The following is an 18,855-nucleotide window of genomic DNA, read 5'->3' as shown; positions in this document are numbered from 1 at the left end:
ACTCCAGGGCCGGTTCTCTATCCACTACGCCACCTAGCTGCCCCCAGACTGCCTTCTAGTTTCCCACACCCCCCAAAAATGTTTACCAAATAGTGAATTCTTATCCCAAGAGCTAAATCTTCATATTTGTCAAAGACAATATTATTATAATAATTTACAACTGTGTGATATATGCCTACTCTATTCCACTGATCCACATTTCTATTTCTTAGCCAGTTCCAGATAGGTTGGTGTTTTGTTTTGGGTTTTTTTGGCGAGGCAATGATGGGTAAGTGACTTGCCTAAGGTCACACAGCTAGTAAGTGTCAAGTGGCTGAGACCGAATTTGAATTCAGGTCCTCCTGAATCCAGGGAGGGTGCCTTATCCACTGTGCCACCTAGCTGCCCAAGTTCCAGATAGTTTTGACAATTATTGCCTTATTTAATTATTGCGAATTTAAGATCTAGTACTGGTAAACCTCCTTTCTTTACCTTTTTTCATTAATTCCTTTGGTATTCTTGATCTTTTTTTCTTCCAAATGAATTTTGTTGTTTTTTCTAGCTCAATAAAATTTTTTGGTAATTTAATTGAGATGGCATTGAATAGGTTCTTTTAGGTAGAATTGTCATTTTTATTATATTGGCTCTGGCCACCCACAAATAATGATCATTTCTCCAATTATTTAAATCTGCCTTTATTTGTATTTTTAAAAATGTTTTAGAATTATGTTCATGTAGTTGTTCCTAGCTTTGTCTTGTCAGGTATAGTCCCGGGTATTTTATGCTGTCTATGGTAATTTTAAATGGATTATCTCCTACTATCCCTTTTTTCATATGATACATAGAAATGTTTTGGCATGTATTTTTGGTTATATATTTGTTGGTGATAACATAAAAATGCTGATGATTTATGTGAGTTTATTTTATATCCTGATACTTTCCTAAAATTATTGTTTCAACTAGCTTTTAAGTTGCATCCCTAGGATTTTCCAAGTATATCATCATATCAGCTGCAAAAAGAGATTGCCCAAGGAGCAGCTAGGTGGTGCAGTGGATAAAGCACTGGCTCTGGATTCAGGAGGACCTGCCTCAGACACTTGACACTTACTGGCTGTGTGACCCTGAGCAAGTCACTGAATCCTCACTGCCCCGCAAAAAAAAAAAAAAAAGTAAAAATTGCCCATTCTGATTTCTTCTATTTCTCTTTCTTCTCTTATTGCTATTGCTAGCATTTCTAATACAGTATTGAATCATACTGGTGGTGATGGGCATCCTTGTTTCACTCCTGATATTATTGGGAAGGCCTCTAGCTTATCCCCATTACAAATAATGCTTACTGATGGTTGTAGATAGATGTTTCTTATCTTTTTAAGGAAAAATCTATTTATTCTTATGGCTTCAAATGTTTTTAATAGGATTGTGTTGCGTTTTTTCAAAAGCCTTTTCTGCATCTATTGATATAATCATATGATTTTTGTTTCTTTTGTAATTATTAAACCATGCCTGTATTCCTGGTATAAATCCTACTTGGTCACAACTTATAATCTTTGTGATAGATTGTTGTAGTTTCCTAGCTAGAATGTTATTTAGGATTTTTACATCTACATTCATTAATTAAATTAGTCTATAATTTTCTTTCTCTGTTTTTGCTCTTTCTAGTTTAGGTATCAGCACTGTATATTTGTTTCACAAAAGGAGTCTGGTAGGATCCTTTCTTTGCCTATTATTACAAATCATTTATTTGATATTAGAATTAGTTGATCTATTTAAAGATTCATTTATAAAATTCATTTATCTTTCTTGACCAGGTAGCCAGAAAGCCAGAAGAGCCCAGAGCCTTCAAAACCTAGAGGAAACTCTTGTAAGATTCATGTAGTAATTGTTCCATTACTGTGTAACTCTGGGCAAGTGACTTCACCTCTCTGAATTGGTTCACTTATCTAGAAAAATGGCCACACTACACTAATGAAAAATGTTCCCTACCCAGTAATAGGAAAGGAGCAGCTTGGGGACTGTCACGGACTGTTGTGCAATATTTTGTCATCATAAGACAGTAGCAGCTGATGCAGTAAAGGAACTGCTGGGCCTAGAGCCAAAAAACTTGGGTTCACAAGCTTGTCCCTGAAGAAGAGTTGAAAAAATGCTCCTCTCTCCCATTTTTGCAGACATGGGGCACCACAGATGTGGAATATTGTCTATTTTGCAAGACCCACTTGATGAGTTGGCCAATTTTGCTGAACTATCCTCCCCCGGATTTTCTTTCTTTTTTAAAAAAAATTTTAGAGGGTGGCATTGTGGCGCAGTGGATAAAGCACCAGCCCTGGATTCAGGAGTGCCTGAGTTCAAATCTGGCCTCAGACATTTGACACTGACTAGCTGTGTGACCCTGGGCAAGTCACTTAACCCCCATTGCCCTGCAAAAATAAATAAATAAATAAATAAAAATAAAAAAATTTATAAGGTATTATTCTTAGGAATGGGCCAGGAAAGTGATATATTCCAAAATGAAGGTAATGAAAAAACAAATATATCAATAAAAAATTTAAAAGAAAACCCTGGGTTTGAATCCTAGTTGTGACACTTTCTATTTGTATTCCTGTAAATGAGTTGTAGGTTACTAGCTTTACAACTTGAAGAGACCTTAAAAGTCACCAGGTCCAATGCTCTCGTTGTACACATGAGCAAACTGAGGCCCAGAATGATTACCCACGGTCCCCCAGGTAGGATATGGTACAGATGGGATTCCAGTCTGCATTCGCTGGCCACAAAGACCACTCCTCTTCCATTGTGCTCCCAACCCAGATCAACCATCATTTCACCTTATCTCAGTTTCTTCATCTGAAAAAAATTCCATTCAGCTCTAAACCAGGAATCCTATAAATTATTCTCCATCATTCCCAAGCAAGTGATTAAATGGAAACGCCCATATGTCTATACTAGGTCTGCATATGCCATCTACTGGTGAGATACTAGGAAGCAATTTTACTTGGGGAGAATATGGAAATGGCTGTGCCAGTTCTTCATTTGGTGAGATATGTGATTCTATGCTGGCAGAAACAGTAAATCTATTCATTGAAACCCTATTTGATGATGATGGTGGTGGTGGTGGTCATGGTGGTGGGACCCTGCTTCTAATATACTAGCTGTGTGACTCTGTACAAAACATTCAACCTTTCTGTGTCTCAGGCAATTAAGACACTTAAGATCTAGGATGGACATCCATCTGAATTGATAGAGAGGTTCCTCACTGGTAACTCCCTACACCAATGGAGTCACAGGTCCAGACAAAAAAAAAACCAACAATAATAATAACAATCATGATCATTTCTATAGCCCTGAAAAGTTTGCAAACAACTTTCTGTATAGCATCTCATTTGAGCCTCCCAATAACCTGACAAGTAAGGTACCATAGGTATTATTCATTTCCATTTTAGACTTGAGGCCACTGAGGCTCATTATGGGTGAGTGATATGCCAAGGGCCCCACAGCAAGCATGTGTCAGAGTTGGTAAACCCCAAAGATGCTGTGAATTCTGCAAGGAATTATTGGGAAGGCAGTCAAAGAAGCCATCTTTGGGATGGATTTCTTTTATTAATTTAGAATCATAGAGTCAAAGATCATCCATGCTAGAAGGCAACTTTAGAAAGATCTACTCTGATCCAATCTCTTCACTTTCCAGAGGAGAAAAAAGGCACAGAAAGGGGAAGGGACTTGACCAAGGTCACACAGCTAGCAAGTTGGCAAATTTGGTAGTTCTAAAAACTTTTGGGAAATAATGTCACTTCAAATATTTATTAACTTGTTTTCTGAAGCAAATTGAATGAGAGGACAGAACTTTGATGGCCAGTTGCACCAACTCAACTTTATAAAGATTTCTTAAAGAATGTTATATTTTGTGGGATAATTATTCTACACTCTCAAATTTTAGAGGCCTGATCATGGAAGAATATAACAGGATTGCTGTGTAGGGCCAGCAGTCATGAGGTGGGGTTTTGTTTTCCCTTTGATCCCTCTTTGCAGCTCTGTTAGCCACCTTCTTCCTCCAAGTGTTTCCCAAGGTCCTGTCCCACCTCCTTTTTGCTTTTCTCTCTTCGCTCTTGCTCATATCCTCATCAGCTTGAGTTTAATGTTCACCTCTACACTGATGGATCTCTATTTTATGTTTATAATGCCCACAATTGCCCCATAAAACCAATGCAGAAAAAGGGTTTTTTTTCCAGTTTTAGAGGATTGTTTCATTTTTTTATGTTTTATTTATGTTGATATCACTGTGTCCTTTCCCCCAACAGGCTGCTGTTCCCATTGTTGCAAGAGGAAGGTGTATCATAGATTTCACTGCTGTAGCACATGTGGATGGAATGGAGCAACATCTGCTGAGAGCTCTAGGGAAGAAAAATGAACCCATTCACAACCTCTCCATGACAGCCTGTCCTTATACTCCTGCCTATTTTCTTATTTACATCCTTTCTGCCATGTTCAAAGCAAGTTCCCAGTTATTTGCATACAGGAGACCAACATGCCTTGGGATGGGGAGTGGGGAAGGGAATAAATACTTCTACTGTTGTGTGCCAAGCACTGTGTAAAGTGCTTTACAAATATTATCTTGTTTGTTCCTCACAACAACCTTGGCAGGTAGGTGCTGTTATGATCATCGTTTTACAGTTGAGGAAACTTGTCCAAGGTCACACAGCTAGAAAGTGTCTGAGGCTGGATTTGAACTCAGGTCTTCCTAACTCTAGGTCTACTGCTTTAGCCTAGCTGCCTCATTCAATATTCACTCCTTCCAATTGCCCCCCTGCCTGACTTCAGCAGGCAATACCATTGCATAGAATCCCATAATGTTAGAGCAGGATGGGACCTCAGGCTTTGCCTAACAGTGGTCCCTTCATTTGGGGGGGGGGCAATGAGGGTTAAGTGACTTGCCCAGGGTCATACAGCTAGTAAGTGTCAAGTGACTGAGGCTGGATTTGAACTCAGGTCCTCCTGACTCCAGGGCCAGTGCTTTATCCACTGTACCACCTAGCTGCCCCCAGTCCCTTCATTTTAAAGAACAGCAAACTGGGTCCCAGAAATGGGCCACCTAGCAAGTTGACACTTGTCAGGAAGAAGCCACATCATCATCTTTCCACAGTCCTCCAAGTGCTGAATCAGTAGGAAAACTCGTGATGAGGAACAAGAGCCTAGTTACCAGGCATTGGGGAATGCCCCATTCTAAGGAGCCCAGCTGATCCTCTTTGTAACTGAAGGCATGGACGACCCAAGGAAGACGTCTGAGCATCCCCAAATCCAGACTCAAATCCTGTCTTCTGCCAGAGCCCTTTTCCATCCATCCTTCCAGCTACTAATACCATCTCTGCTCTATCTCACATCTGCTCTGTATATCTCCCCCATTAGAATATGAGCTCTTGGGGCAGCTAGGTGGTGCAGTGGATAGAGCACCGGCCCTGGAGTCAGGAGTACCTGAGTTCAAATCCGGCCTCAGACACTTAACACTTACTAGCTGTGTGACCCTGGGCAAGTCACTTAACCCCAATTGCCTCACAAAAAAAAATAATAATACGAGCTATTTGACGAACAGAATGTGTTTCTGCTGTCTCTTGTAGCCCTAGAATTTAGCACAGTAAGTAAGCATGTAAATGTCTATTGACTGACCGAAGGACTGACTGCATCGTCTTTACACTGCTTACAGCTGGGCCGCAGATACTGAGTGGGCCTGAATCCCCAATCACGAACTAGACAGTTTCCCTTCACCTGGGCTACAGAGACAGTGGGACGTTTGCAGGGCCTTCCTGTATGCGACAGGGATCTTTCTGGCATGGAATAGGGAAGACTAGGCTTCTTCTTCTTGACTCTGGAGGCCAGAGCTAGGAATAATGGGGCAAACCATATTGAGACAAATGTCAACCTTCCAAAAGGCCCAGCTCTCCACTTCACAAGGTAGAGAGTTCCCTGTCACTAGAGGCTGGCTTACCATCTGTTAGGAAAGCTGAGTGGGGGCTTCATGCTTCAGCTTGACTAGGTTGAAATGAGTGACCTTCAGATTCCCCTACAACTCTGAGGTCCTATGCACAGGATAATTGTGAACATGATCAAGATAAAGGGGTTGGGAGAAGACTTGGAGTCAGAAAGCCCTGGGTTCAAATCTCCCCTTAGATTCTTAATAGCTGTGTGACCTTAGTCAATCCATTCAGCCTCTCTGTGACTTGGTTTCCTCCCTTATAAAATGAGTGATCAGACTCAATGACCCCTGGAGCCCCTTCCGACTCAAGATCTACAATTCTAAACAAGTACTTTTGGTAAGCCCATTCTGGGGTCAGTCCTAAAAACTGGACAAACCCAGAAAAGAAAATAAGAAACTCCAGGCTTTCTACCTTACATATCATGCTCCACGAAGTCCAAATCGATATCTCCAAATAACAACTCAATGGTCTTCAGGGCGTGTTCTTTGGTAGATGATACATGCACTGCATTGTCCAAGATGTCCTTCCCGAAGAGGGCCCGGACGGACTCAGGGGCAACCTTTCTCGCTTCTTCTGGGTCTGCTGGGCCAACTAACTTTCTCCAGTCCTGCACTGCATTCTCCTTACTTATGATCATAGCCATGCAGGGACCCCTAGAAGTCAAAAGACCATCAAAGAATGGTCGCCAACTCTTGTCCTATTGTATACCACATGAAAGACTGCATATGCCTTTCACTGATGGACTTCTGAGTCCCGTGACCCACAGTCATATCTGTCAGGGATGGGAGGGACTTGAACCCAGACTTTCTTGCCCGAGCCCAGCTCTCTAGCTGTTCTACCACACTACCTCTCCTATGTTCAAATATTTTAAATGTTTCAACTTCAGATATGAAATTTGGACCGGTGGCACTAATAGTTAATGAAATCACATTGTATTTACATATTGCAACCCACAGATGATTTTGTTCCTTATATTTAAAGGCTCTCTTCTGGTACTTCATCCTACTGGGGAACAAGTCCTCCCCCTGATGTGATACATTTAATGATTTGAAGTCAGCTCCAGGGGTTCCTCTGTGAAGCCCCTCCCGCTCTGCCCTGCCTGTGATGGTCTTCTGGCATAGGCCTAGCCTGAGACTTGATCTTGCCACCTTGCCAATGGACTTCTCACAGGATGCTGAGTAGAGGTACATGAGTTTGTGCCTTCACACTGTGCTCCCTCTTCAAAACCAGGACCAAATACTATTTTAAAGGCCCTGATTCTTACGATTAACAGAAACAGAACATGGAAAAATTCCAAGATGTTTTTGTCAACACAAGTCTTTTTTCTTGGTCTGTGGATTTTTCTCATACACCAATTGGTTTTAGAAAAGAAAACAAGCACTTACTCAGTCATGTGAAACACTAAGTCCTCAAAGAAGTCTTTTTCTATATGAGCGTGATAAAGCGTCTTGACCTTGTCTTGAGTTAACTGAATTTCCTTCATGTGGGACACCGAAAACCCACTTTCTTGAATCTTTCTTATGATACCCCCTGGGTGAGAAAAACAGACATCTGGTTGGCTTTCTAACTCCGTTTACTTTCCTACAATTATTCAGGTGGGCTTAAACTGGGGAGGAAGGGAGGGGTGCTGGGAAGTAGTGGGGGTGCTGAGTTGCTGCTTCTTCATTCCCTCAAAATCACACACACACACACACACACACACACACACACACAAAATCTCAAGAACCATACCCCACCCACTTTCTTTATAGGACCAGAACAAAGGAGAGGCTCCCATCCATCTAAGAACAGACTGAGTCAAACAAGACCTGCCTAAAGATAGACATAATCACTCATCTTCAACAAGATGCCCAGAACAATTACTAGGGGGGAATATCCAGGAGGTTCCCTTGTCCTTTCAAGGAGGTGTTAATGGGTAAATCCATGCAGCTAATGTCCAGAACAAATCTCTCTCTCTCTCTCTCTCTCTCTCTCTCTCTCTCTCTCTCTCACACACACACACACACACACACACACACACACTGTTTATGCACCTTTATTGAAAAAAAATAAATCAATTACTAGCAGAGCTATTAGTTGATCATTCATCTGTTGACAACTTGGATCATTTCTTCAGTGCTATATTAAACAGTGTATTAGAAGACAGATTAACTGATAGCTCCAAACCGCCTGACAATTTAAATGACAATTACAAAAAGTACAAGACCCTAGTTTTGGAATACAAGGGGTGTTTGACTTCTAATTTCCATTTTCTGTAGAATAAGAACAAGTCATTCCTTTATTTTTTTGCGGGGCAAAGGGGATTAAGTGACTTGCCCAGGGTCACACAGTTAGTTAAGTGTCAAGTGTCTGAGGCTGGATTTGAGCTCAGGTACTCCTGACTCCAGGGCCAGTGCTTTATCCACTGTACCACCTAGCTGCCCCCAAGTCATTCCTTTATTAACATGCATAAAATACAGTGAGTTTTCTGTTCTGCTGATGCTAGAAATTCAGTACCAATTCTCCAACCATGTCAGTTATGAGTATAAAGTATATCATGAAACCTCAAATCTCTAACAATGGGAGGCCTAAACAAGATGGATGCTACTGGAGCACTGTTGCTTCCCTTTTTTCTTTCTTTCCTTTTTTTGCGGGGTGGGGTGGTGGCAATCTTCGTATCCACAACACAGAATAACCCTACACTGTGTGTGAGTGTGTGCATGTGAGACAATTGCACCTCTACCTCCCTCTTCAGCATCTGTTGGAGCAGTGAGGAATGGTTTTGGTCTCATAACCAAGTTATCGTGAAGACACTGGCCACATAATGCATAAATATGAATCTTGGGTAATTGTACTCTTAGAACGACTTTACCATTTCTAAAAGCAGCTTTTTTCCAAAGCTGGAAGGATTTATGTCTTCTCAGATGAGTATGTGCATGAATGGAGGGAGGCAATCAAAAAAATAAGGAGCAGATATACTAGAGCTATGGTTAGAAGCCCAGAAGCCCCACTCTCCCAGGTGGTGACTCCCCCACTCTCCCAGGTGGTGACTCCCTGGCCCTTAGCACCATTGCAGGTAGAGCTTCAGCCAGGCCCCCTTCACTCCCTAGACTTCTCTGCCCACTTACCCAACAGCCTTGCCCACACTGTACCCCAACAAGCCCTACTTTCTGGTTCTCCTTTAGACATTGCCCTCCATTAGAATATAAACTTCCTGAGGGAAGGGACTATCTTGTATTTATGTCTCTAAGACGTAGCATGGTACCTAGCACACACTGAGTGCTTAACAAATGCTATAGCCAGTCATCAGATACCATTCACACCACTCTCCTTTTAGAGTTGAAGGAACCGAGGCCAAGGGAGATTTAAGTGATTTGTCCACAGTCAAATGGCTTATGAGCACAGGTGGTGGATTTGAAACTCAGATCAGGATCCCTGCCCACTCCTTATTCTCAGAACTAGACACAGAAAACTTAGACCTCCCTGAGTAGGGAAGTTCCTATCCCTTGGGGGCTGACATACATCAAAAGTATTTATTAAGGTATTATTAAGGAGTAATGACTTAAAACATGAAGCAATTTAATGGAGGGAGCCTTCATCTAATGCAATCCACACCCCTAAAAGAGAATCCGAAACTCCAGTGACCTTGACCTGTTTATTTAAATGCTCACCCCTCAGGTCTTGGAAGGCATGAGGCTTGATCAATGCCACAGTGTGCTCATAAGGAAAGCAGAAGCGAATTTCTTCAGTGGCAGCTGCTGGGGAATCCTTTCCATGAAGTTGGTTGAACTGAGAATTTTCTGGGCCAAGAATTTCCCGCAAACTTTTAAAAAGGAGAAAAGTTTTAAAAGTCCAACTCTGTCGAGCTCCTGCAAGCTCTTATCAACACTGAGAAACCTGACACTCTCTTTGTAACCAGGCTTTGGAGCCAAAAAGACCTTTCCAGTGGGTCTAACGAGCAGTGGGACAGATAAGATGAAATATAGTAGGGATAAACATCTTGCATTTGGCTTCAAGAAGATCAAATTCACCAGTGTGTGTGTGTGTGTGTGTGTGTGTGTGTGTGTGTGTGTGTGTGTGTGTGTGTGTGTGTTAAAGTGACCCCTGCCTGTGTCCTTCAGCAACAACACTCACTGTATGCAGGCCAAACTCCAGCCCCCACTGTCCAATCCTTGTCAATCCTTAGCCAGCCCTGGGAGATTAAATGCTACAACTCTCCACGTGGGCTCAGTCAGTCAGTCAATCAGCATCTTAAAATCACTTAGTATACAGCAGACACTGTACTTAAGTGCTGGGGATGCAGAGACAAAGGTGAATCGTCCCTGCCCTCAGAGAGTTTATACAACACGTAAGCTGGCTTTTCCTGAACGGGTCTCATGGGTTGATTGCAGTACTGTTGTAGAGCTGACTGTGCATTACAATGTTATTTCATCTAAATTTGTCCTGTTTTGTATTTTTACTGGGCCTGTGATTTTAGGAAGCAATGCAGAGCAGCTCTCCTAATCCAACATTTACAGCATTAGAGTTGTCCGAGAAGTTAAATGACTGGCCACACAGCCAGTACAGCTCTGGGGCAGGACTCGAACAGGGGTCCTTCTGACTCCAAAGCTGGCTGTCTTCCATGTTGACTCACGAAGTTGTATTGTTGTTTTTGTTGTTCCGTCATTTCAGTTGTATTCAATGCTTTCCCTGACCCCATTTTTTGACAAAGACACTGGAGTGGTTTACTGTTTCTTTCTCTAGCTCATTTTAAAGATGAGGAAACTGAGGCAAACGGGGTTAAATGACTTGTCATGGGGCACACAGTCAGCAAGTGTCTAAGGCTGCATTTGAACTAAGGAAGTCTTCCTGACTCCAGGCCTGGTCCTCTATCCATTGAGCCACCTAGTTGCCCCTAAACTAATGAACAAATTTAAGTTGAAAAATACTTCTAAAAATAAGAAATATGATGGCAAAAATAGGCAGTAAGGAATCAAGTATTTTTGTATCTCATAAGAATTATTCAATTGACATGATATTTTGACTACAGTGACTGTCCTTCCAAATTGAAGAGGTCCAAAAAGACATCGCTATGTTAGGGTCAAGGTACAGTATGTCTGACAGTGGCCAATCAGAAGGCCCTTCCAAAGGTCAGGCACAAATAATCCATGTAAACATTTGGGATGGAGATGTCTCTAAATTTATGCACCTCACATTGCTTTTAGGCTGCTGCAATCTTGCTTTACTCAAAGAGCACAGCACCTTCTTTGACGCAGGCACACCATGCTGGATGGTCCTGTGCCAGTGTCTCCCATGTCTCAAATTGATACCAAAGTTCTTCAGAGAGAACCTGAGAATCTCTTTGTATCACTTCTTATGACTTCTGTGTGAGCACTTGCCCTGTGTGAGATCTCCACAAAATAGTCTTTCAGGCATATATTTGGCATTCAACAATGTGGCCAGCCCATTGGAGTTGGGCTCTCTGCAGTAGAGTTTGAATGCTTGGCACTTGAGCTCAAAAAAGGACCTCAATGTCTGGTACCTAGTCTTGCCAGGTGATCATCAGAATCTTCCTAAGGCAATTCAAATGGAAGCAATTCGGTTTCCTGGCATGGCTCTGGCAGAAAGTCCAGGTTTCCCAGGCATACAACAATGACAATAAGGTCAGCACAACAGCTCTGTAGACCTTCAGTTTGGTAGGCAGTTTAATTCCTCTTCTCTCCCACACTTTCCTTCAGAGCCTCCCAGACACTGAGCTAGCTCTAGCAATGTGTGTGTCAGCCTCATCATCCAGGGATGTGGACATCCCTGGAAAGTATACTGTCAAGGTAGATGAACTTATCCACAGCATTCAATACTTCTCCATTTGCTGTAGCTGAGGTTTCCACATATGGATGGTGTGCTGCTGGCTGGTAGAGAATCTCTGTTGTATTTCCATGGCACTTTATGGTTACCTAAGCTCTTTGTTTACACTAACACTGTGAGGTGGGCATTGTATTATGATTCCTACTTTACAGGTGAAGAAACTGAAGCTAAATGAGCTAGGGTGACTTGCTCAGGGTCACCTAGTGAGGGAGTAGGAGAGCCGGTATTTGAACTCAGCTCTCTTCTGCCTCCAAGTTCAACATTCATTCTATTCATGAGTTATTTTTATCTGATGCCTCCGTTGCTCTGTGGCAGAGGGCTTTGTCCCCATTTAGGTAATAGTGGAGTAGGAAGCTTCCTGTGTAACATAACCAATAATCCTGGTCCTGCTTCATCTACTGCCTGTCAATAAGAACTTCCCCATCAACTTCCTTCCCTGGGATCTCTCCAATCCAACTTCTCTTTTCCTTAGAGCCATCACTAGCTTTGTGGAAGGATTTGCTCCTCCAACTGATTAGCACAGAATCTCAAGAGACCATCTCTCCCAACCTCTTCCCAAGCAGGAATACACCATCACCACCAAGTGGGCATCCCAGAGAAGGAGAATCTAATGGCCCAGCCCACCCCTGCCCCCTAAGGAAGTCATTCTGTTTTTCAATCACTTTCATCCTTAGAAATGTTTTTCTTTCTTTGAGTTTAAATCTACCTCTCTGAACTTCCACCCAGTGGTTCAATTTCTGCTCTCTAGAGTCAAACCTCTAGAGTAGTTCCAATCCCTCTCACACATGATAACCCTTCAAATTCTCAAACACAGGTGGCATTTCCCTCCTGAGGCTTCTCCAGGCTAAGCACTCTCAGTTCCTCCAATGGCTTCTCATCTGGCATGTTCTCAAAGCCCTTTCCCATCTTGTGTGGCCTCCTTGGGATGCCCTCCAGTTTCCTAATGTCCTTTCTAAACTATGTCACCCAGAACAGAATGTGACATTCCAAAAGTGGTCTCCATAGCTTAGGACCATCTCATTCCTCGAGGGTAGGAATGCCTTACTCAACACAGTCATTGAGGGATGATCTTTCTCAAGATGATCAATCCTGATGGAGGTCCTTCCTCTCTGTGCAGCTATGGGCCAGGAATGAGGGATACAAGATGGCCCTCGAGAGGATTCCATAATCTCTCTAGAGATATTGGCATATTGCCAATTTGAAAAATTACTAGTATTTCTTGTTCTTATATCACTTTCATTTCCAGGGTGCAAGCCATTCCTCATAAAAGAAAAAGAGAGAAGAAAGAAAGGAGAAAACAAAAAGCAATTCAGAAGAACTGACCAGTCCATCAGCCAAGTTCAGCAGCATGTGCTGTGTTTCAAATACATAATCTTCCATCTCTGCAGAGAAGGGGCAGTGCCGCTCTCCTCCATCTTCTTGAAGGCCAAGATGGAGCATTATCATTACCCAGGATTCCATTTCCACTATTGTTATTATATGTTTCCACTTATATTCTTGACTATTCATTAAATCCAGGTTATGTCAAAAATATTGGTGCAATTGTAGGTTATAATTTTTAAACTAAGTAGCCTATAACTGTACTAAGACTTTGGGGACAGCCTGAATCTATTTTCTGAGTTCTCTTTTCTTAGTACATTCTCTAAGTTTGTCGTGTTCGTTGCTTCTTCCAGCATAGTAATACTCTGTTATAATCACATACCACTGTTCATTCAGCCTTTCTCCAAGTGATGGGCACCCACCTTGTTTCCAGCTCTTGTGATGCTATAAACTTAGAGCATTTGAGATTCCCTTTCCTCCTATTTTTACTTAGATTAGGTATATATACCTACAGGTGAAATCTCTAGTGCAAAAAGATATTAATAATTTCTAAGAGTATATGAAGAAATCATTTTGTAAATGGACCTATTGATTATCTACCATATAAGAGAGTTCCCCAGGTGGTCAATTACAGTCATACATTTAGCCTTCAAACTTTACCTAAACTAGGGGCTAGCAGCTGGCATCTGACAACTGCCCTGACGAGACTTCTTACAGGTAGAGAGCATGGGGGCTGCTTTTATCCACCCAGAAGAACCCCTAGGCTGGGCATTGAACCATTAAGTGCCAAGTTTCCAACCAAGTATCATATCCACTTATATACTCCCAATTAGTGCCAGGGAGCCACCCTATGTATGTCCAGAGTGGGATTTCAACTGGGTACCCACCTATTCCTTATCAACCCCTCCTCCACATTTCAAGTGACTTTCATCCCATCCTTTCTTACCCGCTGCTATTCTAGAAAAGCTTGGAGCCCTCTGCTAGGAAGTACCTGGTGGGGTTTTCATTAACAGCTGTTGGGCCCAGTATATATCGCCAGTAGTGCACAGCATTTGCTCGTTCTAAACAAAGTGCCAGAACTGGAGCGCTGGAAAAAAATGGGGATGGGGTTGGGGGGAGAGAGAGGGAAATAGTCATTTACTGAAGAGAAAGTCCAACTCATAAAGTACGTGTGCTCTAGCTGTGTGTTGTGCGTGTGTTTGTGCATGTGTGTGTGCACATGTGTGTGTGCGTGTGTGTATGTTTGAGTGTGGGGAAGAAGGGAAGAGGGGAAAAGAGACAGAGAGAGACACAGACACAGACACAGAGATCTTAGATTGTGAATAGACAGTTGTTCTCAAAGCCAGGAAGAACCATGGGCAAGTCCTGCCTCTGACACATAGTGTCTGTGTGGCCCTGGACAAGCCACATAACATCCCAATGACTGAGGTAACTTCAAGACTCTAAGTTGCAGAGAAGATGCCACACCCCAGTGGCAGGAGTTTCCTCATCCATGGGTTCTCTATACCAAAAAATCCCAAGCCAAGACCCCATCACTATTCTCATTCACTCATTTACTCAATAAACATTGACTGTGCAAAGTACAATTGAGGTAATGGGGGAAATATAAAAATAGCTAGGACACAGGCCCCACACTCAAGGAACCTTGAATCCCTCCATATGGATAAGCAATTCCATTCCATCCCATCTTCTGCAGCAGAATGTCCCCCCTCTCTTTCCTACTCTCTCACTTATCTTCAGGATCTCCCTGTTTACCAACTGCTTCCCTGGTGTCTACAAATATGTCCATGTCTCCTCCATCCTCGAAAAGCCCTTGCTAGCTATCATTCCATAACTCTCTTCTCTTTTCATGGTTAAACTCTATGAAAAACAAATGTAGATGAAAGGAGAAGGTGACTTTGGCACTGAAGAAACCAAACAATGGACCAATCCAGGACCAGCTTTAGGAAAAAGGAAAGGCAGCTGGAAAGGTGACTGCCTAATTTCTCACAAGTAATTATCATGACCGCACTAGGGGATTTATTTTCCCCCTGGACTCATAGGAGAATGTACAGATGTGATGATACTGATTGAAAATGTGGACTGCACTATTGTCCTAGACAATGGAGCCCAAGAGTCCATTGGGTTTCAATTATTCTGTGAGAAATGTTTGAGGAAAATACCTAGACAGAAGATGGCTGAGCAGACAACCCAGTTCCCATCTACTTACTCTAGCAAAACCCTGAAGTTCACACCAGATCAAATAATGATCCAGAAATCTAACTAACAACCACAACATATGACTTCTTCCACCCCAGAACTATACCAAAAATCAGCAAGATAATGAAACATGTTACCCACATCCTGAGAGGGAAGGAATAGACACGAGGATCAGAGACATGTATTTTTGGACATGACTAGCACATAGATTTATTTTGTTTGTCTTTGATTATTACAAGGTTTTTTTTTCCTCTCTCTCACTCGGTTTTTAATTAAAGGGGTATTAAGAGAAAGAGGAGATTCTCAATAGTGATGCCAAAAAACTAGGCCATTATAACATTTTTTTAATGCTCAGAATAGAAGGAAATTCAGAAGGAAGCATACATAAGCAAGAGAGTTTTAGAAGTAATGTGTAAAATGTATATATATATATATATATATATATATACAAACATACATACACCTATATACATATTTAAAAAACATACTATGAAATTGTGTTCTACTGTGTGTGAAAATGCTCTTGACATTTAATGTCAGAATTTATTTATATATATAATTAATTTATATATTATATAATATATATTAATTTATATATTTTTCCAGTTTTACATCACAAACAGGTGTTTGAGTTGCTTCTTTCTTCTTGGGGATCAGCATTCTGTCCTGAACTGTAACTTTGCCTGTACTGCTAAGCTAGAGACAACCCCTTCCTTAGATTACTCTTGACAAGGGAGAGAAGCCACAAATGTATGGCAAGAATCCAGAGCCCTCTCTGACTGCATAGGACCACCATGGCAGCCTCAGAGAGCAGCCTCTATGCAGTTACATGACAGCATAAACTTTTCATTCCAACAGAGAAGACCTTAAACATAACTCAGAAGCTCTCCCTTCCCCTCTTTTAACATAGTCTTTTCTATATAAATATATATAAATATGAGATCTGTAATTTAATTTGAACTCCCAGAGGAACATAGTCCCTCTACTAGTTCAAGTTGGCACTTTCTCTGCAACTTATAGTGGTGGGCCATTGCCTAGAAGGTTGAGGGGTTCTGTGATTTGCCCAGGGTTGCACAGCCAGGGTCCCACATGCAGGATTTTCATCCAACCCTTCCTGGATTGGAGATCAGTTCTTTACAAAGGTAAATACCCTTTAAAAAAAACTGAGACACTTAACACTTACTAGCTGTGTGACCCTGGGCAAGTCACTTAACCCCAATTGCCTCACTAAAAAAACAACAAACAAACAAAAAACCCTGTAATTAACAAATCTTGATCACATGACCATCTTTCTAAATTTTCCTAAAAATAGTACCTTGGTTTCATGGCATTACACTGTGTAATTTGTGGTTCAATGGTACTCAATTAGCTACTAATCATTATTATCAGATATTTATATTCCTTTTAAAATTTGTAAAGCATTTTATATTCATTATCTCATATGATCCCACATAAATTTTATTATATAGGTACTAATGATGTTATTATTTCCATTTTAGAGATAAGAAAATGGAGGTTCAAGAAAGTTACATGACTTATCTATGGTCACACAACCCATGAGTATCAGAGACAAGATTCTAATCCAGTTCTTACCCTACTCCTCTTTCAGGATCCTACCTACTATTACTACCTACATTGCTTCTTAGAGAGGGAGACCCTGTGTCTTGCAGCAAAACATAGCATACTATACTCACCATATTCAGGGGGTTTCAGGCTCCAAATAGGGTTGCTCCCCAGGATCTTGGAGCTAGATTAGAAAACATCACCCTTCGAAACTGAGGCTAGTGTAAATCAGCATAAATGAATGCAATTCCCATCATGAATTTCAAGTCAGAAAAGAAAAGGGAGTTCAAATCTTAGCCCTGACATTTATTAATTGTGTGACCGTGAGAAAGTCGTGGCATGACAGACTGAGAGGTGGAAGGGTCCAAACCCCTTATTGCACAGATGGAGAAGCTGAAGCCCAGAGAGATGAGGTGACTATCTCGAAGTGCAGAGCTACTAAGCATCTGATTCAGGTCTTCCTGAGTTCAAATCCAGCATCCTATCCATTATGCTGCATTGCTCCTCCTTAACCTGAGTGAGTCTCAGTTTTCTTGTTTGTAAAATGGAAACAACAGTGATTGCAATAAACTCATTCCCTCCTCTCAAGGTTATATAAATTATCTAGAGAAGTAAATGCACTAAGAGCTAACCAGGGTCTTATGGATTAGACAAAGGTGCTTCCCAGAGACCCACATAATCCATCTCTCCCACTCTTGTCTGGCATTCTTCAGTGATGCCAGTGACTCCCTCAAAGCACTACTGTACCTGCTCATGTGCTCTATCAGAGTTGAGAAAAAGTCTCTATACTTGTAGTGGTCATAAAATGTTTTGACTTCCTCCTCCGTCAAGGACAACTCTTTTTCCATTTTTACGACAAAGCCCTCTTTCTGGAGGAGTTCCAGAATGTCCTCTTAAGAAGAAAAAGAAAACTGTCAGTACCCTGTGGCCAGATGCTGAAGGGCTCATGGGTGGACGTCAGTACAGAGGGAGGCCTGGGTCTCACTAGTTGGGGCAAGTAGTAGTCTGTTGGCCAAACAAGCCTTACTGTTGTTCCCATGGGGCACCAAGTAAAACTGGAAATTTTTGGCCGAAACTAGAGCCACAAGACCTCCCATGAGTCCTCCACGGATACCTACTACTATTCAGTTCAATCCAACAAGCATTCATTGATTGTCTACCACAGGGCAGGCACTGTGCCAGGTGCTAGGGAGACAAAGACAAAAGCAAAATTGGTCCTGCCCTCAAGGGGTTTGTATTTCTTGTCTTAACTCACTTTTAAATTTCTTAAATTTATTTTTGCGTTTATTATCATTACCTCCTTGTCTGTCCCCTCCCCCAAATGTTTTTTTAAAAACCCAAAAAACAAAATCTTTTTAATAAATACATATAGAAAAAACTTCCATTCTACTCTAAGAAAAGGTGCCCAAATAATGTAACCAGTGGTGTGGGCTTGGTGCTAAGGTTATACCCATCCACACCCTGCCTCCTACTAGTACTTTCTGAAATCTTCAGAGAGCCACTATCATGTGATTAAACAAGTAATTAATTAATTGACCAGATAGAGGTCTACAGGTGTGTGTGTGTGTGTGTGTGTGTGTGTGTGTGTGTGTGTGTGTGTGTGTGTTTCCCATCAGGTGGTGCTAGGCAACAATGCTTTTGAATGGGCTTTACTAATGGGTGTAATATCCTTCACTGTTCCCAGATGGCGCTCTGACATCCCCAATAGGAATCGACTTTCCTTGCTCCCTTCTTCTGGTCTGGGCCCATTTAGAGGGATGCCACAGAATACACCCAGAAATTACAAATCAGATAATCTTCCATTTTTCCCTCTCAAGCTCCTGAACCGTTTCTTTTAGGAGCCTCCCCTTCTGATTCAAGGAGAGGAGGAAGAACTAAAAACAGCAGGTATCAAGAAAGGAATCACAAGAGGTGGCACTTAATCTGAGATTTCAAGAGGTTTAAGTAAGAACAGAAAGCATTTCAGGCATGGGCAACTACCTATATGCAAAGACAAAAAAGCAAAAGGCAT

At 41.8% G+C, this 18,855-nt stretch overlaps 1 protein-coding gene across 1 annotated transcript in view; it reads right to left on the bottom strand.

Annotated features, from left to right (window-relative positions):
• Window positions 1-4,253: 4,253 nt before the first annotated feature.
• Window positions 4,254-18,855, bottom strand: part of NME8 (NME/NM23 family member 8) — a 52,585-nt gene continuing 37,983 nt past the window's right edge. Inside the window, exons 11-16 of the mRNA XM_043975664.1 lie at window positions 17,592-17,736; window positions 14,074-14,169; window positions 9,590-9,741; window positions 7,325-7,469; window positions 6,351-6,592; window positions 4,254-4,361 (exon numbers count right to left, since the gene is read on the bottom strand). Of these exons, the coding sequence (XP_043831599.1) occupies window positions 6,352-6,592; window positions 7,325-7,469; window positions 9,590-9,741; window positions 14,074-14,169; window positions 17,592-17,736 (779 nt within the window). The 3' untranslated portion in view covers window positions 4,254-4,361; window position 6,351. The remainder of the gene's footprint in view (window positions 4,362-6,350; window positions 6,593-7,324; window positions 7,470-9,589; window positions 9,742-14,073; window positions 14,170-17,591; window positions 17,737-18,855) is intronic.

The sequence above is a fragment of the Dromiciops gliroides genome, chromosome 1, assembly GCF_019393635.1.
Source record: "Dromiciops gliroides isolate mDroGli1 chromosome 1, mDroGli1.pri, whole genome shotgun sequence".
Classification (NCBI taxonomy): domain Eukaryota; kingdom Metazoa; phylum Chordata; class Mammalia; order Microbiotheria; family Microbiotheriidae; genus Dromiciops; species Dromiciops gliroides.
Note: the sequence above shows the minus strand (reverse complement) of the source record. Positions and strands in the feature narration are given on the sequence as shown.